Raw genomic sequence first — 27,869 nt, forward strand, 5'->3', positions numbered from 1 at the left:
GCTAACAGGGAATAAGATAGCTATTGTGAGAAAGCCAGGAAATTGAAGAGTTAAAGGCTGAAGAATTCTAAATGTTTAAAAACATTGGAATGTGATGTTAGGGTCACCCAAGTTGTTGTTTCTCCAACTTCTCGCTTCTCCAAGGCCATATGAGAGCAATCTGGCCCTCAAAAGGAAATTTAGTGTCCTGTGTTTGGTCCTTTGTCACAGGCTCATAAACTACATTGCAGGCTACCATTTCTGCTACAGATTTGTTATCAATTTTTTTTCATAATTTGACGTAAATCCTATTCTTCATATTAGTAGCCTTTTGTGGCCATCTGCATTCATAGCCATAAATTTCTGCTCAGATTGCTGTCCTTCCAATGAAAATGTTTGACTAAGGGCTTGATTTGCTTTTTGTTATAAGTAAAAAGCTTTTTCTCAAGAAATAAGTAGTCCATTTTTTTCCTTTGGGAAACAAAAATAGCAAAAAATGTAATTTAGCAGAACTTGATAAACTGTTTACATCATTTTGCACTGTATTTTTATTTTTTTTTAATCCAGGGAAGATGTGCTTGAATGGAAGAGATTTTATTGATTTATTTATTTATTTGATAATTAGTCTAGCAAAAGCTAATCAAAAATCTAAGGTGAAGACAGAGATGGTTAAATGAGGATTTTCATCCAGAAACAATGGCTACCTGGAGTATGTCTTTGCTATAAAAGTACTCTAAGCTGAGCACTGTGGTTCAAACATGAGCATCTATCTAAGGCTGTTTGGATTTTTGTTACTTCCAGCTGAGCCAATCCTCTATTTAGTAAGCCACCCAGGAGATTCCTGAAGTTGGTTCATTATGCCAGACTGAGATCCTTTTAAAGCAGTCTGTTCTCCTGGCCACAAACAGAAATTATGAGAATGTACTTGAGAACATTTAGAATATGAGGTGTTGGATGCGAGCTAACAAGTGACTTAAGAAAGTGCTGAGATACTGGAGTGAAACATCTGAAAACCCAAAAACTTGCTCAGTTGTTTCTTTATTTTGCTAGGTAGTCTTCTGCCTGACTCAGTTCCTTAAACATCTGAGGCCATGCTCCTTTCATTGCTCTGTAAGTGATTTTATCTGAGTATTTTGGTGGTCACATTCATATCTGTGCCCAGGCTACAGACAGGAGCCGTGTGTTTCTTTGTTGTTGTAATGTGATTTGTTCCCAAAGCCTCACATAGGCTATGCATGAAAGGGACTCATGGCTCCTGTTTTTCAGACACGTGGTGGTAGTGCAGCTTCTTGTATTCAAAAACTTAAAATTCAGTTCATGCTGTGGAAAACCAGCAGTAAATCAGGTGAGTGTCTACAGTCTTCAATATCTGACTGGAGAGGACAGTAAAAACTGCACAGCAGAGGCACAAGTTAATAAAACCAGATATTGAATTATTTCCAAGACAGAGATAAGGTTTATTAGCTTGGATATAATGCTGTGAAATGGTTGTTCTTCTGACACTGAATTAGTTTTCACTGAATAAATTTGGGTTCTTATGGGCATTGTTTCTCTCTGGCCTCATCTTCAAGGACCCCCAGTAAGGATTTGAGTGGAAAATGCAGGATGAGCATCTACAAAAATGGACACTATTGGACAAATGTTCTTGCTAAAAAACTAGGAAAAGTTTAATGATTCAGGCCAAAGCTGGTATCTCTAGATGCTCCACTGCAGCTGTGTATTGCCAATTGGATAACATCCCTGTGTTACACCTCTGAGTGCAGCCATGTCTGTCCTTCAAAGCACTTATCTCTGGTATTGAACTACTTGTACCTGGTGCTTCTGAATAACATGACTGTACTTTCAAATATGATGACCTGAAACATTGTGGTTATAGTAGTCTATAACCATGCTAGGTGTTTTGTACTTTGGTTTAAATTGCCAGGTTTCCCGTGACTCAGTCCATTCAAGTTTTGGCAATTCCAGGTGAACAAACCTGCATGCACACACACAGGTCTTCTTTGAGATATTATTAACAAGAATTTAGAGGATTTATTGCAGCATGCCTGCTTGATTGGTAAACAAGTTTGTTCAGGCTATAGTTTTGAATCTCATCCAACTTTTTTTGTTTACAGAAATGATCTCTCAGCTTCCACTTAGGCAGTAATTTAACATTACTTTCCTTCAGCTATTGATATCTATCATTGTATAAAAATCACTGTTTTTACTTGTCTTCCTAAAATACAATAACCTGCTCTACATCCATTCTATATTGAATCAAGTGAGATTCATAAAACCTTTGACCAGGTGCTGACATTGACGGTCAGTTCAGTAGGGTATAAACACATACACATACATACATCCTCCCCCCCTCTTGTGATGGGCCTGGCCCATGAAGCATTTGAAACCACAGGTTCAGAAGGCCTTGCAAAACCTTACTACTCCCTTTTTAATGCTCCTCTGATTGCACTGAGCCACTTGTTAGCATGAGGAAAACTTGCTGTGTATCCACTGGTAGAGTACAAGCATCAGTTGAACTTGCATGTGCTGAGATACTGCAGAAGAGCTACATTGTGGTATGACACCCTCTTCACTGACAGGGCCAGGCTATACCTATCTCTTCCCCAGTCTAGGCTCAGAAGGAGGGACAATGAACAATGTCTGGGTTTAACCATAGACAGAAACCACGAGTCTGGAGCCTGTGAAGTGTAGAAGTGGTCCCAAGTTACAGAATCATAGAATCAGCTGGGAAGAGACCTCTGAGATCATCAAGTCCAACCCTTGATCCACTACTGCTGTGGTTACTAGACCACGGCACTAGGTTCTGACATTACTGTTGCTCTGTGTTGCCTGTTATAGCATCTACTAATAATTTGCCTGGATTTTAAAAGTAATAGTCCAGGAAAAGGCTGATATCTTGCTCTCACAACATGAACTTGCCTCAGAGTGAAAAATGTGACATTCAGAAACATGGGTAAAGAAGGGTCATTAGACAACAATACCCCAGGGCTTATCTTAATATTTTAAACATGTTATTTCTGGGAGTTCTCTGAGAATTAGGTAGTGGTTGAGGAACTTAAACTATAGATGGAGGTGCTGAGGGAGGTAATAGGGCACCTACCTCACCCTTAGTCCCGAAGGACAGCCTCTCTGCCAGTCTACTGCAATAACTGTGAGTACAGTGGAGATCACTACACCTTAGGGAAATTTAGCTTGATTGTAACAAAAGCAATGTGATTATCTTAGAGCTGGGCTGCTACATGTGCAGGGAAGAATTAGATATATTTTAAAATAAAATAATACAATATTAAAGAAAAACATGACATTAAAAATTGACTTAAAAATAAATCTCTCAAAATTCCACTCTCTGAAATTTATTAAAGAAAATTGAATTACTCTGGAGTCTGTATCCTGGTCATCCTGTTGCTAACATCAATTCAATGTTAGCAACAAAGACTGAAGCTAATCAACTGGTTCATTTTGCCCCATGCTTTTCTGTACTGGACAGTCATGTTCTATATAGCATTTAACACAGACATCAAGCATCACTTTAAAACTGACCACATAGATCTTACCTCTTGGTTCTGGAAAAAGGCTCTCCTGGAGCATTACTGCTTAGCAGCAGCTGTCACCTTCTAATTTCCAGTTTTCAGTCCTGAGGAGTTTACTTGCCTTTGTTCTCGAATCAAATGTATCCTCTTTGCTTATGGTAGCCATGTAATCCCTTCCACAATCTGCAGTCCTCCACAGAGACACACTGTTCCTTCTTGTAGCCCTTCTCTGCACCTATTTCAATTGGCTTCATCTGCATAAGAGTAGTTGACCCAAATTGTGCAGAGTTGTATTGGGTTTGCATGACCAGGTTTCAGTAGTGAGGAGCTACAGGAGGGCCTTCTGTGAGAGATTACCAGAAGCTTCCCTTGTCTCCAACACAGCCAATGCCAGACGACTCCAGGATGGACCCATCACTGGCCACGGCTGAGCCCCTTAGTGACAGTGGTAGTGCCTCTGGGATAATGGATTTAAAAAGGAGGGGTTGGGGAGGGTGGGGAACTGCTGTGGAAACAGCAGCCAAAGAGAAGAGTGAGAACATGTGAGAGAAACAGCCCTGCAGACACAAAGGTCAGTGAAAATGGAGCAGGAGGAGATTCTCTAGATGCCAGAGCAGAGATTCCCCTCCAACACATGGAGGTCCATGGTGGAGCTATCTGCCTGCTGCCCCTAGAGAACCCCATGCCAGAGCAGGTGAGTGCCCAAAGGAGACTGTGATCTGTGTGAAACCTGTGCTGAAGAAGGCTCCTGGCAGGACCCATGGCCCAACAGAGAGAAGAGCCCATTCTGGAGCAGGTTTGCTGACAGGACTTGTGACCCCATACAGGACCACACTGGAGCAATCTGTTCCTGAAGGACAGCACCTCATGGAAGAGACCCCACACTGGAGCAGGGGAAGAGTGTGAGAAGTCCTTCCCCTGAGAAGGAAGGAGCAGCAGAGACAACCTGTGATTAACTGACTGCAGTCCCTATTTCCCATCGCCCTGCACCACTATGGGGCAAGCAGATAGCGAATTCAGGGATAAAGTTAAGCCTGGGCTGGGGGGAAGGCAATTTTAAAATTTTGCTTTATTTCTCATTATTCACTCTGATTTGATTGGTAATAAATTATTTTTCCCCAAGTCAAGACTGTTTTCCCTGTCACAGTAAATGCTGAATGATGTCTCTTTCTCCTTATCTAGACCCATGAGCCTTTTGTAATATTTCTTCTCCCCGTCCAGCTGAGGAGGGGAGTGACAGAGCGACTTTGGTGGGCACCTGATATCCAGCCAGGGTCAGCCCACCACAAGAGTATCACTATTTATATTTAGGCATTGGTAGCTGGTGACAGAGACTAAGAAATAGCAATTTGCTATCTAATATAACTTTTATTCAAAATATTTATAGCAATAACATTTATTTCTTACTATTATTCTGAAGTGAAAATGCTCCATTTCAGATTTGACTGTAGTGTATTTACTGCAGAAGAAATAAGTAATTCAGTTGGTATTTCTAAAAATATAATTAGTTGATGAGTCAGAGAAGAATTTCATTTTCATAAATGTTAGGGCTGGAAGACTGGGTTTATCACGATCAGCGTGTCTGACCTGTGACTGCGTCATGTCTTAGGAGTCTGCCTGGTAATTCTTGCGTCAGTTTGTACTTAAGCTGGAATATTGTTCGGACAAGACAGAATAAAGGGCCCAAACCACATTCTTGCAATGTACTGAATGTTATTTCACACAAACAAACAAAAGGTACACCCCACAGACAAGCCTGAATATGGTGATTCATCATTTTAATTAAAAAATTGAAGACCATTAACATTTACTAATAGGCTAATCTCTGATAACTCAGCGCAAACTTTTAGAACATCATACATAACCATGAACCAATAAGTGTGTGTATATGTATATGTATATGTATATGTATATATCTGTCTATATACATAATGCAATAAAACATATTTCTATTTATGGGAGTCTAAGCCTTACCAAGAACTTGTATTAGCCATGTGAGATTAGTAAATAGAAAAGAAAGCAGTTGGGATAAAATGAAAAGGCATAAACTCATCAAAATCTAGAATGCAATAAAAAGCATGGAAGAGGAAACTGAAAACCAAAAATGAACACCACGTAGAGCAAAAGATAATATTTTATTGACTGGAAAACAGATTGCTATGTACTTGTTGGTCAGTCATTATCTGTACCGATCTTATGCCACTGCAGTTCAGCCTTGGCTTAGCTATGCACACATATTCTTTTTTTTAAGTCTTTTTTTTCAGTCTCCTATCTAAAGTAATGGCTGTCTTCACTATGAATAAAGGCCACTCAAGTCAGCCAAAAAATTCTATGCACTTAAGGTCGGAGTCTAAAGAAGAGTGACTTAAAGACATGCTAGATGAAGACTCAAACAGTGCTGAGCAGTGCAGAACCTACTATTCTTAACATCACTGCTCCATTCACAATGGCCCAGTACATGAACCAGGCCACTGTAACATATAGTATGGAAAAAGGAAGAAGATATATGTTTGTAACACAGCTCTAGATGACCTTTAATAATAGACAATTGAGTGTTGAAGCTTAGCAAGCAGATAGAACCTTCTTGAAGCCAACTACCTAGAAACCAGGACCTTGTACTGCAAGCAAGAACTGCCTAACTTGCAATGACAACATTACTAATTCTTGACACACTATTGGCAACTACATGTGGCACATGGTAACATGAATTGAGTATTGGTTCTGGAGAACCAGGCATTTCAAGAAAAAAGATGGACTATGAATCAAAGACCTAGCAGAATTGAAATGGTAAGGCCATTAACAGGGCTTTGATCGCTGTCAAAGAAGCTTTGAAGGGACAAGGTTAAAGGGACAAATGTGAGTGTGCTCTTGTGTCTGCTAATTAAAATGTACACTTTATGCATGTATTTGAAGGCCTAGTGAAGACAATGGAGAAAGAGTCCTAAGGTATATTAGCTATGGGAAAATGTACATTAGCACTATTCAGTCTTGGGCAATCCTCACCTCTTTTTTCAAAATATGAGTTTATTTATGTTCTAGAGCAACTATGTCTGAAAAATTAAGCACAGTTACCCAATTTTGGGAAAGGAACTGTGTTGTAGTGTTTTGAATGCCTGAGGACTATGTTTTTGAGGAGCAATCGCAATCCCAGTAAGAGGAGGAAAATGACCTTTTTTCCCCTTTATCTAGCCCTGGAAGGAGCATCTCTGACTCAGTGGCCCTCTCTGTGGAAGCATCTCCTCCTCACAGTTTCTGCCTGCTTTGTCAGCACCTTTTTGGCCTAAAGTGTGGACGAATATAATATTTATGAGTTGTTCTCATTGATTTTATGATCCAATAGAAAAATGTACATGCCTAGCTCTCCATGCCCAAGTCTGCGTCTGTAAAACAATGTTAATGCCTCATCAATATTCATATACCATACAGACTTTTCACAATCCTCCTTGGTTTCATGGGAGATGAAAGGTAAATTTTTAAGCTTCTAACAGCAGAGTGCAGTGTGTTACAAGGAAAACATAATGTAGTTAGATTTAAAATATATGTGAATCTTTTCTGCATAATTTTCTTAACCAGTATGGGGCTGTTTATATTTTTTTATAAGCAGTTATAGATATTATAAAATTAAACTGCTGAGGGAAAGTTACTTGAATGACTAAATAACTGTTACAACTTTTATGTGGTTTTCTTACAGCAGAGTAATGAACTGTGTTGTTACAGAGTGAGAATAATGCAGCTGTACAGCTTTCCACAGAACTACGAAGCAGAGGCACATTCATGGCAAAGGATGTCATCCTGCCGAGTGAGGAATTCCCTGCTCACCAGTGAGACAGAGCATTTTGCACAGTTAAAGCATTCCCCGTGCCACTGACGCTCTTCAAATGAGATATATTTGGCACTTCCGAGAGCTGAAATAGATTATGAAAAAGATATGAATCCAGTATTTCTGAACATGGTTCAGAAATGTAACAGATTGCTTTCTGATGTGTGATCAGGTTGTCATGCATACAGTGAACAAACAAATGAACAAAAAATCCATAGTCTGAAATATTCTTTGTTGACTGAATTGAAAAAAAACCCATAACTTTAAATACAGTGAGAAGTATTGTAAGTAAAGCCACAAGTCACTTGCTTGCTTGCATATTCCATTATGAGCTCTGAACACAATGGTTTTATCAGAATGTTCGCTCAGATTTGCTGATCTTCCCAACAAACTCTTATGAAAATTATTTGCAATATGCTTATACATATAGTTTCTATACAAGATTTAATGAAATTTATAATTTCCACCTAAGTTTCTTCAAGATGGAATCTTTTGGAAATTACCAGATCATGGAATTCCTAACACAAGTATCTGAAATAAAATCTCAAGGTTTGTGGGGATTTGAATGTTTTTGATTTGTTAGTTGTTGTTGTTTTGTGTTTGTTTGGATTTTTTTTGTAAAATCATGCACATTTGATTGGGTAATCATCGTTTTCTTTGTCCACTGACATATGCAGCATGCACCTGTAAGAATCAGGCAGTATTTTTTTCAAAAGTTTAGTCCACACATAATAGAATTACAATGCAGAACACCAGCAAATGCTCTCAGAAAACTTCAGCTGTCATAGACTAGTGACATATATGTCTAATTATAAATCATCTAAGTACAAAAGGATGCATGTGATAGAGCTTTGTTGCATTTGGCAAGCTTTCTAATTTGACAGGTGTGCCTTACCAGCAGGCAATTAATCTGTGTTCAGCTTGATCACATTTGCATTTAAAAACAAAACTGAAGAAATTACAGACATGAGGGACTTGTGCGTACTGTCCTGGGAAGAGCAAAAAAAAAGCCTTTTCTTATATTTTTAAGGAGGAATTTTAGTGCAGAATCAAATCAAATGATGGAGGAACTCCTTTCGGCACATAAAACGACTCCTCAGCAGTTAGGGAACATGTGTAATCAGCATGTCCTAGCAAGGTATATTACATGTGATACAGAGTGTGTCTCTCTAGTAGTGAACTCCTTCAGTCTTTCATTGTGATGAGACTATTTTTTAATGGTGTTTTCTAAAGTAAAGCTTTTGGAAGAGACTGATGATTCATCGCTGTCTAGTCCCCTTTAAAAGATGAGACTCACCTGTAACAGGTTTCTTGCAAGCAGCACACTTCTTTGCATACAATTTGCTGAAACAGTCCACACAGTATGGGTATTCATCTTTGGAAATAAACCTTTGTCCATACAGCTGGGTTTTACACCCAGCACAAACAAAACATTCTTTATGCCAAGGCTGGTCATGGCAGGTCACGCCTCCAGAAGTTATTACCTAATGTATTGACAAAAAAGGATAGAGCAATGAAACAAAGGTGTGAATCAGGAAGGATTGTCCCATCCTTCAAAAGTAATTCCACTTGTTTTCTCTCTTCCCATATGCACAAGAGGTGAGACTGTGGTCACATCAACTGTTTTTCATCTGTATTTTCAATTTGACTAACTGCAGTTGAGCTCAATGAGCTAGTGGTTTGTTTTTCAATTTTCTATCACAATATAGCCTCCAAATTTGTAATAATCATGTTGTCTTCTAATGAAATTTTTCTGTTTTATTGTAGATAAAGGTTTAAAATCAGGGATGCTCTCAGAAGAGAAATTCTCAGTGATGGTCAGTGGGTGAGAGAACTGATGCTGAGGTAACGGTTAATCATCTCCAATTGGAACTGGTATTTTGCTGTCTCACAATTGAAACAGTATTTTAAATAGGAAGAAAGACAGTAAAGAAGTATAAGCAAAACAGAGATTTACACTGTTAGAAGAAGAAAAAATGGTGTTTAGCAGTGTCATCAACTTTCATTCCCAGCCACTCACTCACAGCTCTGCACTGGTTAGTTCTGAAGAGGGAAATTTTCAGTTTTTTATGGCTCCCATATGTGTGGTAAAGAGCTGATTTCACAGAAGTTGTGAGAGACTGTACAGAAGAAATTCTATAAAGATGAGTTGTAAGGTAGTGTTTCTACTGTCAAATCACATGCATGACAGCGAATGAATGAATGAATGAATGAATGAATGAATACAGTTGGAATAGGAGGAGAAAAAGTTGGAGAAACTTAAGGAGAAATAGTGCTATCATCAAATTTCCCTGGGGAATAGAGTTTCAGGGAAATAAAGAATAATACTGCATCATGTCAAACAATAAAAAGACTTAAATAGTTCCTGATCCCTTTAATATTCCAGTTTTGGGCTATTCCAAAGTCACGTTTGCTTTTCCATTAAAATCTAAAAATCACTGGCACAAAATTCAAGGTTTCAGTTTGGCAATTTAATCACTTTGGGCTCAATTCGCATTTATGGGAACTGATGCAAGTTTAAGAAGTACAATTGTTTCAGCTATTATACAGGGGGACACTTTGCATTCCTAGAATTTTTAAGAAGCAAATCTTGATTATTTCACATTGGTGCTGCTAACCTCAATGCCTCTAATAAACATCAAACATAATTACTATAATTGCCATGTGATCATTTAATACAAATTAAAGGCTAGATGTAGAGACATGAAAATATATAAAAGTACTTTCAAAAGTTTAACTACTGAAGAAAAAAAAACAAGTTTACAGGTAAACATTAAATAACTGCATAAATTATAAGTTATTTGATGAAGTGGAAAAAAAAAATCTGTTTTGCTTCCAGAGTGATAGAGGTACTAAAGAATAAGTTAAATTCTGCCATAAAAAACAGCTTAAAACAGTTCCCTAGAAAACAGTATCACGTTAGTTATGATGAATAGTATGATGAATAGCTAGTATGATGAATAGTATGATACTCTGAGTTTTTTTATCAAGTAGAGACAATTTTAAAACATGCGAAATCAAGGGAGGGAAGAACTGATTTATTTGTACTTGGGGGAAAAAAGAAAAACTCATTTGAAATCAAGCTTTCTGGTAGCAACAGGGAAAGTGTCATGTATTGAAGCAGTGGGACTCTTGACTACTGTTATAACAGTTGAATGTTACTTGAGCTGATAATTGCCTGATACATTTCAAGGAAAAAAAAGACAAGACTGTGGATGCCTTGCTCAGCTTAGGTGACTTGTACATGTGAACATATGCATAAAAATGATGGAAAGAGAGGCAAGTTTGCCAAGGCAAAAGGAAAGAAGGCTTTTACATAACCTTCTGTTTAACCTTTGCTAAAAATCACAATCAGTAACTAAAGAAGCCCAAAGCATTTGTTTTGGTCAATAAGTGTATTTCAAAGATAATCAGTCTTAGATTAATATTAACCAGAGTTAATATTAATAACAGCTGACACTGTTGCAGTTGGCTTTCAGTGCCCAATGTCAAAAGGAAGACTCTGCTCTTATTCTTAGTTCACCAGATGTTTTATATGACCCAGCCCATTCCACCATGTCTCATTAGGACAGTTTTTACATTACATGTTTAATTACCTTTTTGCAAGAGTAACAATGGTGAGCAAATTGCTTCTCAAAGCAGGGCACGCAGTAATTCTCATTGTCTTTGGTGATTAATGGTTTTGTTCCCAATGGTTGCTGACAATACCGGCAAACAAAACAGGATTCATGCCAGGAACTCCCCTTAAATTCCATTTTACGGGAACCTGAAAAAACCCAAAGTGAACAATCCCCCCCGATACAGCCTTGTAGTATAAGTTTTAAATGTTGAGAATACTCTTGTTTTCAACCTTCGATCTTAGTAGCAGGTTACCCAAGAAAGCACTTATCTTAAATTTAATAGAGCTTCTAAGAATGTACTTGAAATTTCAAGAACATATTCAGATCCATACAATCACCTGGCAAAAGATGTGCTACAATGCCTAAGCTGTGATTTCAAGTCCGTCCTTATAGAATCTTTTGGGGTTTTTTCTTTGTGATTATGCTTCAGTTACTCAGATTTTCTCTCAAGCCAGCCAACCCAGTGATAATGTTCAGATTCACAGCACTTTTATAAATTAGAAATTAATTTCTTGGATGCTTACTACATCTATTATTGTCTTGTCTTTTGTCTTCCTTAACTAAGGCTCCTTCAATTACAAATGCATTATTTATCTTAATTAGCTTAAACTGGCAAGTTTTTAAAAGTAAATATTTTTTCTGTGATGCAGTGTATTACACTGCCTCTTCTTATAGCTCATAATTTCATCCTAGATCAACAGTTTTTGTATCATGTTTAATTAGATGCTTTTGATATAGCTCAAGGACAGAAAGTAGTTCAGTTAAATACCTGTCAGAGGAGTTTCAGAGATTTTATCTCTGTGTACAGGTGTCCTGTACACCTTGAGGTAGAAGCATAAGTCTAAGATACGCACAGAATTTTCCAGTGAATCTCCATCATAACTTCCTTCCCTGTAGGTAGCATTAGATTGCTAAGACAGGTGCAAGGTAATTTACCATCTTGTCCACATGAAGAAGAGAATTGCCAGTATAACAGATTAATCCCACATTACCTATTTCCTGGACTGTGGGGCTAGTGGAGAAACTACTGGTTGTATTCAAACAGAAAAGGTTTGCAGCTTCATCCCAGTGGTTCCAGTGATCAGAAGGCTAACTTTACTGTCTTTGCCTACTAGGTCTTTTCAACTCAGAGCTAGCGAGCTGATGAGAAGGAAGTTAATGATACAGAGAAGGGCTGGTGTTCCCATGCCCCTTCGGTTCTCTGTTTGCACTGTTACCTTCAGGCACTTGCTGCAAGGATTTATACTCCTAGACTCTGGGGCAATACCTGAGACATGAATATACACCAGAAGACAATTATGCAAACCTGAGTAAATTCTGGTACTATTCTCATCACATCTAGTAAGGTGTGCCTATTTGACAACATTTTTGTAAACTATATACCATTTATACAGTATATAGTCTTTAAACTGAACACAACTATATTGCTACAACATTTATTTCCTCTAATACAGCTTTTACCTGTCATGAAGAGGAAATAAACTGTAAAATTACAAATCAGTGTTACAGGTTGAACATGACATCAGTAACCTAGTATTTATACTAAGACAATAATTCTGCACAGCCTGTACCTTATTGTTTGGTATTAGATCTACTGAAAGAGAAAATTCCTTTGTCACTGCAAAATTTACTGACATCCTTCACCAAAAATTCCCAAGCTAGTAGTCATGAGGCCATAGCAGATAATTTGCAGCTGGTATTTAGAGTTATATGCAGGATCTGTAAAATGTTTTGACCACTGAGGGTAGTTATCTGTTCTGAAAGTTGAGTACTTGCTTGCCTAAGCAAGCAGCTTCATTTTTCCACATTCAGTGCTATGGCTTCTCCTAGATGCCTCTGAAGATGTGTCTTTTGGGCAATCTCTCTGCTGTATGAGCTTTACTGGTGTGGTAGCAATGAAAGGCCTAGAGGATGTCCTGAACAAACGTGATCACAAACTGAGAGGCAGTTTAGTGGAAAGTGTAGAATTTTCAAGTTTGCTGATGGCAGGAAGTAAACTTACTGTAAACACAAATGTATTCTTTTTAGCAAAAATGCTGATAATGATTTGAAGGCAGATTGTCATGTTTTGACAGTTTAAACAAAAATATTTCTGAATGAAAGGAATGGTATAAAGAACATAAGCTCAAGGTCTGGTTAATGTGATAGACAAACATGCAGATGTCCTGTCTCATCAGTCACTCCTGCTCACAATAGCTCAGTTTATCTACCTACTCTCACAGAGGGATATGCTTCCTAAGAACTACAACAGAATCAAGGACATAACACGAACTTGTTTTACCCAGTCTTGAACTCTTGATATTTTTTATAAGGATTCATAAGATCTGTTAGTGCTAGATCAGAGGTATCTACCTGCCCTCTCCTCACTACCACGAGCGTACTACACAGAAAGGAGGAGTAGTCATCTCAAAGCTGTACTGAAAATCAAGGACCTTGTAGCTTGCTTTTCCAAGAAAGTGCTCAAAATTAAAAATGCAGCTCTATTTTTCACACAAGGGTCCCTGTTGTCTTACCAGGCATAATAGTCTTCTGGCAGTGGAAACACTTAGATGAATACTCATCAGAGTAGCATTCTGTACACAGCAAGACCTCGTCCTTGGCAGCAAATGGTTTCTCCACCAGTGAGCGACTGCACTTGGCACACTTGAAGCACCTCTCATGCCAGTGGCGGCCTTTGTAGGCCAGATCCTTGGAGAAAGTAAGTTCATGTTAATGAAAACATTTCTTCACAGTGTTTTTATCCTTCAGCTCCTCACAGAATTAAAATAAAAAATGGAGAGCACTGCAGTGGTGACTTGACAAGATGATAGGTGAATCCAGCCAGGGGTGTGCTCAGGAATGATGTAAGTACTCAATGTCATGCTGTTTTGTAGATCTCTTGCAGAGGCCATTAGGAGCTGCTCTAGCAGATACAATGGTCCTTCCTTCCTTATGTAACATCAGAGAGACATTTTTATGGGAAGAATCATTTTATATCTTACAGTTGGCCTTCAAGGGGAAACAAGTTATAAACATTTTTAATATGCACAGACCACCTGACAAGAAGTCCATTCTCTATAGAATTTGAAATGAACCTCATGTATTTTCAATGTTACTTCTTTTTTTTTCCAGCTGACACTGCATAACACTAAAAGAAAGATCACATTATTGCAGAAAACAAATAATTAAAATCTCATTGAGAACAAAGTGATCATTAGGAAGATTTAAAAAAATCACTGCTTTTGTTTACATCTGATATAAATCCTCCTGAAAACTGAGCAGAAAAATGTTTGTTTAAGGCTCAGCAGGCTTAGGAAATGAAAGAGCTAACAGTGTATGTATGAGACCTTGACTAAGAATTCAAAAAAAGACCAAACAGCATATATAATTTTTCCAAGGTTAAAAAAACAAGGCAAAAACAAACCTCAGCCCTCCTCCCCCAAACATAAACCAGCCTCTTCCAGATCTCCTTTATAAGTAAGAAGCACAAAAGGGCACAAATCCAATGTCATTGTTCTCCTTTGTCAAGTGCCCACCTTTTAAAGTGCTAAAAATGAAAGAAATACCATGCTTCATTTCAGGAGGTGCTGAGCACTTAACATTTTAATTTGTTTTAGTTAGCACTCTGAACCTTGCTGGAAGAAGGCTGTCAGCCCAGACCAGCCTGAGGCAAAGACTGTGTAGGAAGGAGGGGAAGAAAGCCAAGCTCTAACACCTTGGCAGAGGTGGGACATTAGCTGTAGATTTCTGGGGGCCGTTTTTCTAGATTACTCTAACCTGTTGCACTCCTTTCTTGTCACCCCTGCTTTTTTCTCACATTTTTTTCCTTCCACTCAGTCCAAATACACAACTTTTTGCGTATGATCTTTGATAATAGTAATCCTGTCATTAATTTTCAATTTTAAAAGTGAAATTATTGAGTTGAAAGCATATGTTTTCCAGGTGAACCCGACTGGTGCTACGTGTTCAGTTTTGCTCTTGCAAAAATGCTGATGAGAGTTTGAGGAGTGTCTAAATCCAAGCCAGCATTTTCCTTGCATGATTCCTGTACTCAGACAATGTGCTCTGAAGTGCTTTGGCTGGGGAAACCTTCCAAGAGACTTATTTTAGTAACTTTCACCGTTTATTTCAAAAGAATGGAGGCAAAGCGAGCATGGAGAGAAGGTGAACACTGCACACTGAAACTGGCAAGGCAAAGGCTTTTTGCTAGGTTTCATCTGAACTTAAAGTCAAGTATATGTGCTTTAAATTGAAATATGTGGTACTGGAAACCCTGTCAAAGACCGCAGAGGAATTTGTATTATTAATTAATATTGTAAGGAAAAGGAAAGTTGAAAGGAAAGCCAAGGTCGGAAACATTGCCACTAACATGCCATCTGTGAGATGAGCAAAGTAAGCATGGAATTAAGCAAAAATTAAAAAATACTTAATTTCCAAAACCACATGGAATGATAAGTAAATTATAAACCTGTTGTCTTTTCAACTTGGCACCTGCATGTCAAAATCTACAGTAAAAGTAATTTATTCAATATACAAAATATTTTTTCAATGGACATTTCTCAGAAATTCCAAAGTTTCATTCAACCTGATACACTGAATTACATCAGCACCGTATCATCTCTCTGGTACTGTGCAGCTTCTGCAGCCAGTGTGTGACTGGAGGTGAAGTCTAGTTGTGGTCCACACACACAGCCTTGCCGTATGCTTGAGATATATATATGGCAGATTTCCTCATCTCTGGTCCCAGAGCTTTCCTATTCTGGGAAAATAGCACTGCTCCTGTGTGTGGATGTACAGCCGCCGTGCTTAGGTCTCCTCAGCAACACAGGGGTATGCAGAGTATTGGATATAGAATCTGCCATTAAAGAAATTGGATTTGTATGTAATTTAACAAAGAAGAAGAATCGAAAGCTAGATGTTTACCTTGGAATTGCACTCAATAGGTTGCTTACACTCTTCACAGGGGTTGGCATACAGGCTGTCATAACATGCAACACAATAAGCGTATTCATCTCTCAATGCATATTTCCTTCCACGAAGAGACTGCAGGCAGTAATGGCAGTCTGTGTGACTGCTGGTCATTCTGTTGGGGTTCTCCACGTGATCTGGAAAGATGGACAAATCATGTAATTCAGTGGATGGCCATTTACTTGGTCAAATAATAAGTAATGCTGCATTACCTGTGAAAGTTAGACAGGCATTTTTTGGTCATTTGCAGTACCCTAGATTTCTTAATGCTGGGTCATTCTATAATAAAATGGTAGCCTTTAACAATGTATTGTATTGTATTACCAACATGATGGGGAACAAGAGGACTGCTTCAGCTTATTCTAATCATGCTAACACTATTTCAGGTCAGACACCTGTAAATGAAGCCATCTTCACATTCTCTGTGTACAGCTACTGGTATTATGAGCATTATCAATTGGATTTTAAGACATGGTTTATCCAGAAATCAGGTAATGGACATAGAAGCAATGATCCCAAAATGAAACCAACTGTGGAGTTATAAAAAGGCCAAAGAGAAGGGGCAAGCACTTTATGGTGTTTTCCTGACTTTCTCTTGATATTCCTGTCTTCTGTTCATTCCTTCCTTTTCAAAGTATCCCCACATCTACCTAACTGAACAGAAGGAAGACAAGGGACTCCAGGATATATGCCTGTTTTTCGCATTATCCCAACTGTGCTGCTAATATTTGGTGGCAATGTAAGGTCACACAAATACCCGTGGACAGCAAAAGAGTAAAATATAAAGAGAAATAAACTAAATCATAAGTCAAACAAAATCATAACTCAGAGAAAATTTCCCTTGTTGTTATTGGAAAAGATTGTTTTTTTCTTACATATTTCTTTATTGCTGGGTTCCATGTTGGCAGTACCAAAATAATGTGAGTTAGTTTATATTTCTGTGCCAAACAAGTGCAGGAAATACCACAAATCTATTGAGAGCCAGTTGTACAAATTTCCCATCCTTCAGTTTTTCAGGCTAAAGAGGCTTGGATAAGTATCCAAACCTCAGCTGCTTATAGATCTGCAATGCTGAATGTTTTAAGGATTGTGGAGATGAAGACTTATTTCAGTCTTCTTGTTGCTGATTGGATCATCAGCACTTTGCTAAAATTGGGTCTTGATTCCTGGAAATGAAGGAAGAAGAAACCAGAAAGTTCACAGTGAAGCAAACCCAAAAACATCTGCTGGACTCGTTGGATTGCACTCTTTGTTAAAATCACTGGATGTAGCTGGTTGCAGGCAGCACCAGCAACCACAAATTTTAGAGGAGTTGAAAACAACTGGGGAAGATCTCCTGAAGTATTTACATATCAGTGACTTTGGGCAGCTGAAATTTTTGCACTTTGAATAACAGTGCTAATTTGTTTGTTTTAACCAGATGCAAAGCCTAAGAGTAAGGAAGAGAAGCATGTGGAGGACAAGATTTGAGGGAGTGCTTAGCTATGACAGAGCTTACCTCTAGTCCACTTAAGAGTTATGCCCTCCTACTTTTCACACACTCGCTGCCTGGCTTATACCCACAGTTGAATTTTAAAAAGGCATTTTATGGGTTTCTGTTTCATAAGATCTAAATTGAAATGGTTGTCCAAACTGTGAGAAAAGAACAACTACTGCAGGTCTCCACCAGCACTGATGCATAAGGTCAGGCATTGACTGACCTATTCTGGGAGATGTAGTGGTAAAATGGTGGAAAGGGGCAGGGAGGGAGGCTATTATACTTGTTTTAGACCAAAAGTAATGACTTGATTGTTTGGCACAAGGTATGGAAAACTTGTTGCTCCTGTAAATTGAAAATTTTTAACATTGAATTAATTTACTGTATTTCTTATTGCCCTTAATATTTTTGCCAACCAAGATAGGGTATAGTAAGGAAATAATCTGTAACTCAGATTAGTGGGAAACATGCTTGTTTAAAAATATTTCAGATGTGTTTTATGTGATATCCTTTGAATAATAGTATAATAGAGTTTGAATCTGGACTTCCATTTCCTGAAGATCAAACAGTAATTCGAGTGTGAAACAAATGAACCCACTTATATGAGAAAATTACTTCCATTGGCTTGTACATTTACACAACATGACATATAAAACCCAGACAGAGCTCAGTGCATCTAGTGCACAATTACAGTCATCATCAAAATCAAGGTTAAGATTTTTTTTATATCAGGGAAGGAGTATAAATTGGTGTCTAAGGAGACAATCAAGGAATGTTTGGGGTTAACTGTGCTCCATATTCAAGGTCATATGACAAGCTTGAAACTAGGTTTCAGAGGAATTTTCATTCCTTTTTCTGTGGAAATTAGAGTTACCAACTGCCTCAGAGGATAACCCTGAGTACACCTTCCTGATCTCCTCCTGAATCAGTACTCCAGCTTCCTAATAGAGTTTCAAATCAGCCTAAAAGTTGCAAAAGCAAAATCCTAGCAGGGCGGAGATAAAGAATTTATGTCACTTATAGTGCCTTTTGTTGCACAAAGCTTACCAACAAATAACTTCACTTATCTGCAGAAACATCTCTGTTTTTTCGTTCTAATGAATGTCAATCATGTTTTAAAGTTATCAAAGAGTCTGCATACAAAATAATTTTCTTTAGAAAGTGATTCTCTTGATTACTTCCCCCCCATCCCTCACTTCCACCCCACCCCCCTCCAGGAACTCAATCTGTTCCAGTAAGCCCAGGTCGTATGCACAAACAAGACCCAGTACTGTAATACCTCAGGAACTTCTGAATTTGTAATATAATTACCCTCCTAAAACCCTATATGGATATGGGAGCAAGGTGCTATTACTTCTGTTATACAGATGACAGTGGTTGCTTGAGAATTTTAAAAAAGTACCCCCAAGACCAGAGGCAAAGCCTGAGGGTGTCCTTGGGTAAAATGTCCTCTAGTAAAATGTTAGAGTTGCCCAAGGCTTCACTTCAGAAAAAGTCTTCAAAGTTTGATCATGATGATATAAGATCATGTTTGGGAATGAAGCAGTGACGGTATGAAAAAGAAGGAAGATTTTTGCAAATCTTTTAGCAAAGGTCTAGGTAGCCTTTGAGAAGTGCTTTTACCATTAGTTAATGCAATAAAAAAAGCAAATCTCATCTCTCCCAGCACCACTTAGCCTTGCTCCAATAAACAAGTAATGGTACGAGCACCACGTAGTTGAGTAGAATGTTTTTCTTGTGCTTTGATCCTAATCTCTAGAGAAATATGTTTACTTTAAGTTTGCTGGAAGCTAGACTCTGTGTTTTGAAGGTCAGTTAAGAAATCTCTGGAGATCTGATGCTATTCACTCTCATGGAATGAAACGCTGACTCCAGCATTCCAGCTGCTAACTCGTGTCCTAGGCACAAGGAAAGATTCTTGTGTGTCTTCATTCCTTGGGAAAAGATGATTTTGTTATTTAAATTGGAACAAAGCTAAATACTGTTGATTTTTATGTACCTAGTAGGCATGGATACATGATATCATTTCTAGTGTTAGAATATTCCAAGGAGGCGCAGAGGGATGTTGTCAAGGACATGAGGATATTGTAACTGGGGTCCCTGGGGTCAAATTCAGAGAATGCAGCAGTCTCATGGTACGAATGATAAACCAGATGAAAATAAAACAACAGAGCTGGCTAGTCAGCCTGCTGTTATAGCAGATTAATATAGACTCTAGCTACAACAAATAGAACAGGGACTTTCTGTAGAGTCAAATTATTTCCTATAAAATGCAGAGCACTAGAAGACTTCCAGTGAAGAAAGCCATAAGAAAATGGCTGTGAAGTTGTGAATCCTGATAAATGTAGAGTCATCAAGAAAAGAATGCTTGTTTTATCACTGGAGCTAAAAAGCACAGCCACAATATTAATATATCTCAATAATTTATCTTGATGTTTTCTAGAAATACATGTTGATCCCCCTTATGTTATATAGGTATAAAAAGCCCAGAAACATTAATACTACTTAGATGGGACTTAATATATACATCTGCTTGCAGATATATACATACAGGTAAAATATTACATCTTTCACTTCATGACAATTCTAATGGATTATTTCCCAAACTAAATATACCTGCCATTGAACTTCACCATCTTTTTCTTTAAGAACATATAATAATTGGAATAAGGCTCCTTATTAGAGAGGCAGAAAGAAAGAAAAATGATGGCAAAATAAATCCTTGGAACAAGACTGAAGGATATAAAAAAACCAATTTGATCTATCATGAGGAGGACAATCCTGCGAGCCACCGGAGGTACTTGTTCATTTTCAGGTAAGTACAGGTTTCTACCTTCTAACATGATTTTGATTATTTGCATGAACTTGCTAACTTCATTTTCGCACCTTTTTTTTTGTGAGAACTGCTGAACAATCGTCACATACCTTTGCAGACATTAGGGATGCTATAATTTATATGTTTCTAAAACTGGCTAGAGTAGCAATAGGAACTAGGGGCATATATTACAAATCAAGACAATTATCTACAGGAAAGCAGAGACAGATGCTAACTTTGAACAAGCTGTTTTATCTCTGTGGCACGGCACAGGTTCTGGAAGCTTCTGAGTGAGTGCAGAGCTCTCACTGATGACATTCTCCTTGAAGCAGCCAAGATGGATGCCAACCAGGATGCTGCTGTAACAATCTGACTATATTGCTTCAAGGTTCACAAGTGAGACCATTTTGGTTGGCTGTCTAGGGAAAGCAGGTAATTTAGAGGTTGATCTGGTAATTTGTACTGAATTGTACTCTGTTTACACACCCCATGACTACAAGCGAAAAGGACAAGAGTTGTGGCTTAGCTAGGGGATCAAGCATCTCAGGAATTCCATAATTTTCTCCTTAATTGGTATTGCCTTCTGCTTTGTTTACACCATGCAAACTCAAATGTTGGTGTAGTCATCTAAATAATTTCTTTTACTTTTTTTCTGATATAATTCTTACCCACATTTTTTGCAGGTTTTCACATAGTGTGGTAAAGCCAGTTTTCTCCTGTGCTCATTATGGAACTCATTTCTTTCTGACTGCTGTCAGATTTATGGAATAAAATGAAGTGATGAAATACTTCAGCTGTGCATTGGTGTACCTTGTAATGTAAAATCCTGTCAGTATTCTCAGTCATACTTCCCATATTAAACCATAAAACAGGCTTAAGGATTGCATCTGGTACAAAAGGGCCATGTGATAAAGTCTATCCAAACTAACTGATGAGTTAGATACTTAGAAGATATTTAGACAGTTTAACATTGATTAGCTTCAACTGCCTGAGTTCCAAAAGCAAAGCAACCATAAGCCCAAGATGTGGATGAGAAGTCATTAGTGAATCCCGGGTACAATATTATAAGAGACAATTTAAAATAATGTTGTTAGTGATGAACCCAGGGGCTGACACTGGGACCAATACTGTTCAGCATCTTCATTAATGACTTGGAGATGGGACAGAGCCATGCCACAGAGTCAGGCCACAACTGCAAATTGGCAGATGACACCAAACTGAGAGGAGTGGCTGATATACTATATGGGTATGCTGTCTTCCAGAGGGACCTTACCAGACCAGAGAAGTGGGGTGAGAGGAGTCTCACCTTGCAAGGGGAGATGCAAGATGACTCTGTAATGGACCACAGAAATGTGTATCACTGCTGAATGACAAAAGAGAGAGGATGAAAAAAACCCCTCAGTATTCCCTTATGGGTGTTTGAGCAGGAGTCAGGTCATTCCCATAACAACAAAACAGATTTTGTGGATGCCTTATTGTGAGTCCCTATCAAAGCTAGATGTGCACATAGTCTAAACACATGAGAAATGCTACTGCTGTCAGCTGAAACAATTACATGTTTGAAGCTGAATGCATGCTGAATGCATATGTGCTGCCTATATCCTTGGAGAACAGGTTTTAAAAGGTATACTTAGAGATGAGTCCCCAAAAGCTGTGTCCTTTTAGATGGAAAGGAGTTACCAGCTTATTTGTGGTATCTGGTTCACCACAGGAAAGATTTTATTATTTTTATTGTTGCAGGGTCATGCATGTCAAAACTCCTTTTCCTCACTAATAATTTTAAATTTTAAGCTGGTATTAATTGTTACAGAGCAGTTTACAGAAGAGATGCAAAGGTCTGGATGCCTTCAGTAATCTTGGCTCTGTCAGAAAGAAATGTAGGCAGTACTCTGCTCTTCTGCCCTATACAGAGGAGTAAAAGAGAGCTTGGGATATGGACATCTACACTAAACATAGTCCTCACCAGGACTCAGCAGGGAAACAAGATCTAAAAATTATTTTGTGCTGACAAAAACTGTATGAAGGAAAATATCTATCACCGTACATATATGTATATATAAATATATATGTATAATTTTTTTTTCAGTTCATCAGTCAAAGCCATCCTAAGGAAGATGCAAGAAACTCTACAAGAGATGTCTAGGCAACAACCTGCTCATGAGGAAAGTTTCCTAATCCCTTTTAGAGGATTAAATTCATGCTCTGAAACTTGAAACATTTGTAAGCTTACAAAACTAATATAAATAAAAAGTTATTGCACCTGGGTATTTTTGGAGAAAAACAGAGTTTTGCACTAAGCTTAATCTAAAATACTCTATTATTCTTAAATTTTTGCTGAATTTAAATAGAATATATTTATGAAACACCCCCCCCACACACACACACACACTTCATGGAAAATGACAGTTTGTTTCAGAAATGTAGGACTCAGAAAAGTGAAACTTGATTTAACAATATTGATCTAAAATGTATTTTAAATTCTCAACAGAAAAATTTCTAGTAAAATTTTAAATTTCATTTTTTATACAAATTTAAAAATTTTATTTGAAGAAGCAATTTTGAAGCTAATTGTGTTTAATTCTAGGAACAGACGTTGATTTAATTTTGAGAGAAGAAATTTGGTAACAAAAGGACATTTGTGTTGGGTTACTCTTTCTTAATTAAAATGGTGGGAACGTAGAGAATAACATATTGTACTTATGTGGAAATATTAATGCATTTCCATTCTATCAATGTACAAGTACTACAAGAGAAAAAGAAACATTAAGTATTTGGAGCTGAACTAGTTAAGATGTGACAATAATAAATACAACTGACTATGCAGTACAACTTTTTCTAGCTGGGTTATTTAAAACCCTGTGACCTAGTTAGAACTGCTTGAAGAAATAAAATGAGCAAAAAGAAAAAGATCAGCAGCAGCAGCAATGTTAGCAACAAGCTAAAATTGGAAAGAATTTTCATTACCCTATTTAAAAAAAAAATACCTGCTTCCTCCCAGCCCAAACATAAATCCCCCAAGTGATAATAAAGCATCTGCTGCAGTGGCACAGGCTTTTCCTTTTCTCTCACAACTGTGCTATACCAACCTGACCTGGTTTTTTGAGAAAAGAAATAAACCTAGCCACAGCATTCTTTTAAGAAAAATATGACACCTTATCAAAATGAACCGACAGTAGTTTTCTGATCTCAGTCCTGTTAAAAGATTGTGGTAAGTGAGGTGGTATTACAGCTTAGGAAATGCAAAGGCTACTATTAATAGTATTGGCATGTAAGATCCCTACTTCAATTATTGCTGTATTTTGATTTGTAGGCCAAATGAATGGCCAATTTTGCTGCTTACAGTGCTCCATCAGGCTTGGCTGCTACCTTCTTATCAAGCTTTGCACTGAAAACAGATGATATGGTTCTGCAGACAAGCCATGGGCTGCTTACTACACCAACAGAAATCATAGTTTGTGAAGCCACTGTTGTACTTGGTTTTGCTTTTGGCACTATGATTTTCAGAGGGGATTTATTTCTATGATTATAAATACACACAAACTAAAAGTTGGTTCCAATGTAGGATTGTCCTTTTCTGATTGAAGGAAAATTAAGACTAAAGTTTGTCTGAACACCTAAGACAGTCAACATTTGATTCAGACAAATAAAAATCATCACTAAAATCTTAGAATGCTGGAGGGAATTTGATAAGAATGAAGAAATTCCTTTCTAACACTTAGGAACATTTTAAGAACAAGTTATTTAACTCAAAGATATTGTGAAACCAGTAAAGTCTATTCAAGTGATGATGTGAAGAATGTAGCAACCACGTCGAATGGAATTGACTGGTTTCAGTACAGGATGATGCTCAGAGACCATAACTCTGACCTGCTGTGGGGAAAAATGTTGGTCTGAGGAGGAGGAGAGTGGAATACAGCAGCAGAAATTGTATTAAGGAACAAATACAATCCAAGATCTTTTTGCTAATTTCTGTAAAAACTGGTTAATGTCTTCAGTAAAAAGTCTAAGCAAGTGATTAAACAAATTAAGAATTCTGCTACTGTATTTTAAAAAATCCAACTAACCCAAACAGTTTTTAACTTTTAATTTGAAATGTTTCTCAGGGTTCCTCTGTTTTCAAGCACCAAACTAAACAAAGATTGACAATCAGAAGATCAGCATGAAATAGTTTTTTCTCTATAGTTTTTTTTAATGCAAACCAGACCCACAGAATTATAGTTATGCCACAATTTTGCATGTTTTAATACAAAAATGAATCATGATATGGTTGAATTTGAAACTTGAAGAGTTCACTTGAGAAAGACTGAGCTCCTGATAAGTACATTTAAAGCCTAATACTGTTCTGGGCTTCTGATAAATAGAATTATAACCTAATCCTCTGAAGTATTTTACAGGCTTCCTTTCATAGGTTTCAGAATGTTTTTCTAACAACAATAAAGAAATCTTAAAACACACTTGTCTACAGAAAAGGTTAATAAATTGACTTCCTCAAGGTCAGAGAGCAAACCTGTAGAGTGGGAACAAAAGAAGCCAGTCAGTTCACCTCTCACCAGATGGGTCTGCTCATCAGGCTGTATCCATGGCACTGGCCCGGGGTGGTTAAAAGCACTGTACAAAGGTGGTCAACTTCTGGTGCCAGAGGTAGAAAGAACTTCCAAAATTAGCTGAGACAATAAAATGTTCCAGTTGTGAACTTTGCAAGTGTCCTTAATGATTCTGAGGTTGTGATTAATATTCTTACACAAAATGTTCTGTCAACAACTACACTACGCTCTGGCACTTGCTCATTCTTGTTATCCATTCTGCTACCTATGTACAAAGACATTTTACAGGAAGATGAATATTTTTCTGAGCAATAAAGCCTCTAGGTGTGAGGCCAGCAAGTTAGGGCAGTGTGTTCAGATCCATTATCCACAGTATCCTGAGATGTGCAAGAACTTACCAGTCCTTATATATGGATCTAGAACAAATTCAAACTCAAAGGCAACCATGGTTGAGAAGAAAACTAACATACTAGTATGGATGAAGTAGAATCAAAGAAAACTCTTAGTCAAAGAAGGGCAAACAAGAAGGGACAATAGCTAATGTATGCTGCACAGCATCAGAGAACGCGGATATTCACAGAAACTAACCTAAACCTTCCTGAGGCTAATGAGCAAGGCATGTTTTGTACTTAAAGGATTTCTCTCCGGGGTGATTTCTAGCAGAAATTAAGTTTAGCCATCATTATGAAGGCAACTGAGGCAACTTAGTTAGCCTTTGCAACAGTCTTGTCCTTCACTGTATCTCTGCTACAGAATTTTATGCCACGGGGTTTTATTAACTCGGGTTTTTTTGAGTAATGTTTACATATTTCCACAAAACTCTCCTTATTTCATCCCACTGAAATTTTACAGGAAAAAACAAGTATGAGAAAAAATGTTCTCATAAGAGCTGTGTGTGTGCCTTGTTCCCAGAAGAATGAACTCAGCTGCAGGAGCCCAAGTGGAGCATCAGTAGCATTTTGCCACACCAACTTTCAAAATTAGGGCTTTAGAAATTTTAATAGAACAGTTTAACTGGAAATAATTAATTTTATGAGTGCCTAAGAATTAGGCAATAAGATATCATTTTACCCTAAACTGGCAGGGAAGTGTGCAGTAAAACTCAGCTCGGTTTTCCTCCCCAGGTGATCTAAAAGCCTTTACAGTATCTAGATCTTGAGTTGACAGGAGGGCTGTTCGTTCAAACAGGTTCAGAATTTCACCTTCTTATTTTGGGCTTGACATTTGGAAGCATGTTGGTTTAGACTTTTACATTTCTTCCTATCTGTCCATGGTGAGGTAATACTAAAAGTTTGAAACTATTCTTTTGAGAAATAAAACTCAGGTATGGAAAATAAAGGAAGAAAGCTGGGATTGTTGGTATAGAGCCCACAGAACACGTCTTAGCAAGTCAACCAAAAATACATGTTTTGTAAATTATGATTGCCTGCAAATAACCTCAATACACCGTAGGCCTCAGCTGATCAGAAGCTTTTTCAAGCAGCTCTTGATTTCATTATCCTCTAATCCTACAAGTTGGTTAGTAAGTCATCGAAAGTTTCTACCAATTAAACACCTTTGAATCAAAGTGACTTTCCTAATAGTGTAATGAAATTACATGGGAAGACCATCAGCAACCTGTTATAATGTTAATATATTAAATCCACTACAGTCTGTTCAGTTGCTCAAGAAATGCCAACTTGTTACATGAATAAGAAGAAAAATATGAACAAAAATAAAACAAAGGCATCTGAAACTTGCTTTCTAAATGTAAGAGATTTTGTGCCCAGCTCCAGATATACAATCATCCTGTTTTTGAAAACAGGGATGGTTAAAGAAATATATTTTTAAGCATTTTTATTATTGAAGTGAAAATTACATTTGATAGTTTTCTCCAAGTTTAATTTTAAATCTCGTTATCAAAAAGACTGCCATTATGAAATCATGTAGCAGTACAGTTAATATACATAGACTGTAATTTAAGGACTATTGCCACTGTTACCCATAATTTTTTAATTCTCTAATAGAGACACATATTTCTAGCACCATTGCAGTAAACAGTGATATAGCCTTTCAATATTACTCTTTCCCTTCAAATTCCAAACATAATTTTGATCATAAAAATATGATAGCTGAAAGCTAAAGTATCTGATGGGGGGAGAACTGGGAGATGATACTTCTTGTTTCCAGCAATATTTTGACTTGTAAAAAAATCAGTTTGGAAACTGGTTTTACTTCCAAAGAAAAAAACCACAAAAAACAAGAACAATCCACATTCGGTGTTAATATTAGTTACGCTAGAAAGAAGTGACTTAACTTGATAGATATCTAGAAATTTTTCTTGCAAAAGCAAATAGCTATGAAAGCTTGAAAGGAGATAAAAATGGGGTTTAAAATGTCACAGGAGACAGCATACACATTGTTGACTTGTTCTTTGGAGTAAACAAAATTCATCCTCATCCCATTACAAAGCAAACCTCAAATAATCTTTCTGTAAATTAGTGAGTGAGCCAATTAATACAACGTAAAGAATTGCATCCAAAGGAAAGGCATGGTATTTCTTTTGGTACACACACACAAAAAAATATTGTTATATGTGTAGGATTCTACATCTAATTTAATTAGCAGTTTTGTGCATGAGAAAAAAGTTCCTGCTTACTTGCTCAAAATATTAAATTAGGTACCTTGTATACTACCACGTTCAAAGATTATCAGATAAAGTAATAACAGAAAAGAGTCTCAATACTCACATTTTGTTTTAAGCTGCTTCTCTTGGTAACTTGTGCAGCAAAATAAAGGAAGAAATAATTACACGCCTTCACAGAAACAAGCATTCATCAAGTCCAAAAGAAACAGAACACTTTGCCAGAGCTATTTGAGGGTCCCATCAGAATTTGGCTGGATGGGGGAAGGCTGAGGGTCAGTTTGTTTCCCTTAGACCTCATGACATGCAAATAGCTGGCTGCTTTGCCACTGAATCAAATCATTCTTTGACATACTGTGTTTACAAATTGCAAATACATACCATGTAGGAGGTTCTTAAAGGAGCATATTTCTGAGAGTTGTCAAAAGAAAAAATGCATTTCTGTTAAAATACCTAAGGAATCAAAACCCCTAGCCCCCAAACTATTCAGTGAAAAGAAAAAAAGAAGGAACAT

At 37.5% G+C, this 27,869-nt stretch overlaps 1 protein-coding gene across 1 annotated transcript; it reads right to left on the reverse strand.

Moving 5' to 3' along the window:
- Positions 1–5,476: 5,476 nt before the first annotated feature.
- Positions 5,477–27,668, reverse strand: FHL5 (four and a half LIM domains 5). The gene is made up of 6 exons (XM_008931994.3): positions 27,462–27,668; positions 15,852–16,033; positions 13,463–13,637; positions 10,926–11,095; positions 8,627–8,813; positions 5,477–7,414 (listed from the first exon to the last, which is right to left on the reverse strand). The coding sequence occupies exons 2-6, from the start codon at positions 16,008–16,010 to the stop codon at positions 7,263–7,265; spliced, it is 843 nt and encodes a 280-aa protein (XP_008930242.2). The 5' UTR covers positions 16,011–16,033; positions 27,462–27,668; the 3' UTR covers positions 5,477–7,262.
- Between the last annotated feature and the right edge of the window lie 201 nt (positions 27,669–27,869).

Source organism: Manacus vitellinus, unplaced genomic scaffold (assembly GCF_001715985.3).
Source record: "Manacus vitellinus isolate BGI_N305 unplaced genomic scaffold, ASM171598v3 scaffold_4_pilon, whole genome shotgun sequence".
Classification (NCBI taxonomy): Eukaryota; Metazoa; Chordata; class Aves; order Passeriformes; family Pipridae; genus Manacus; species Manacus vitellinus.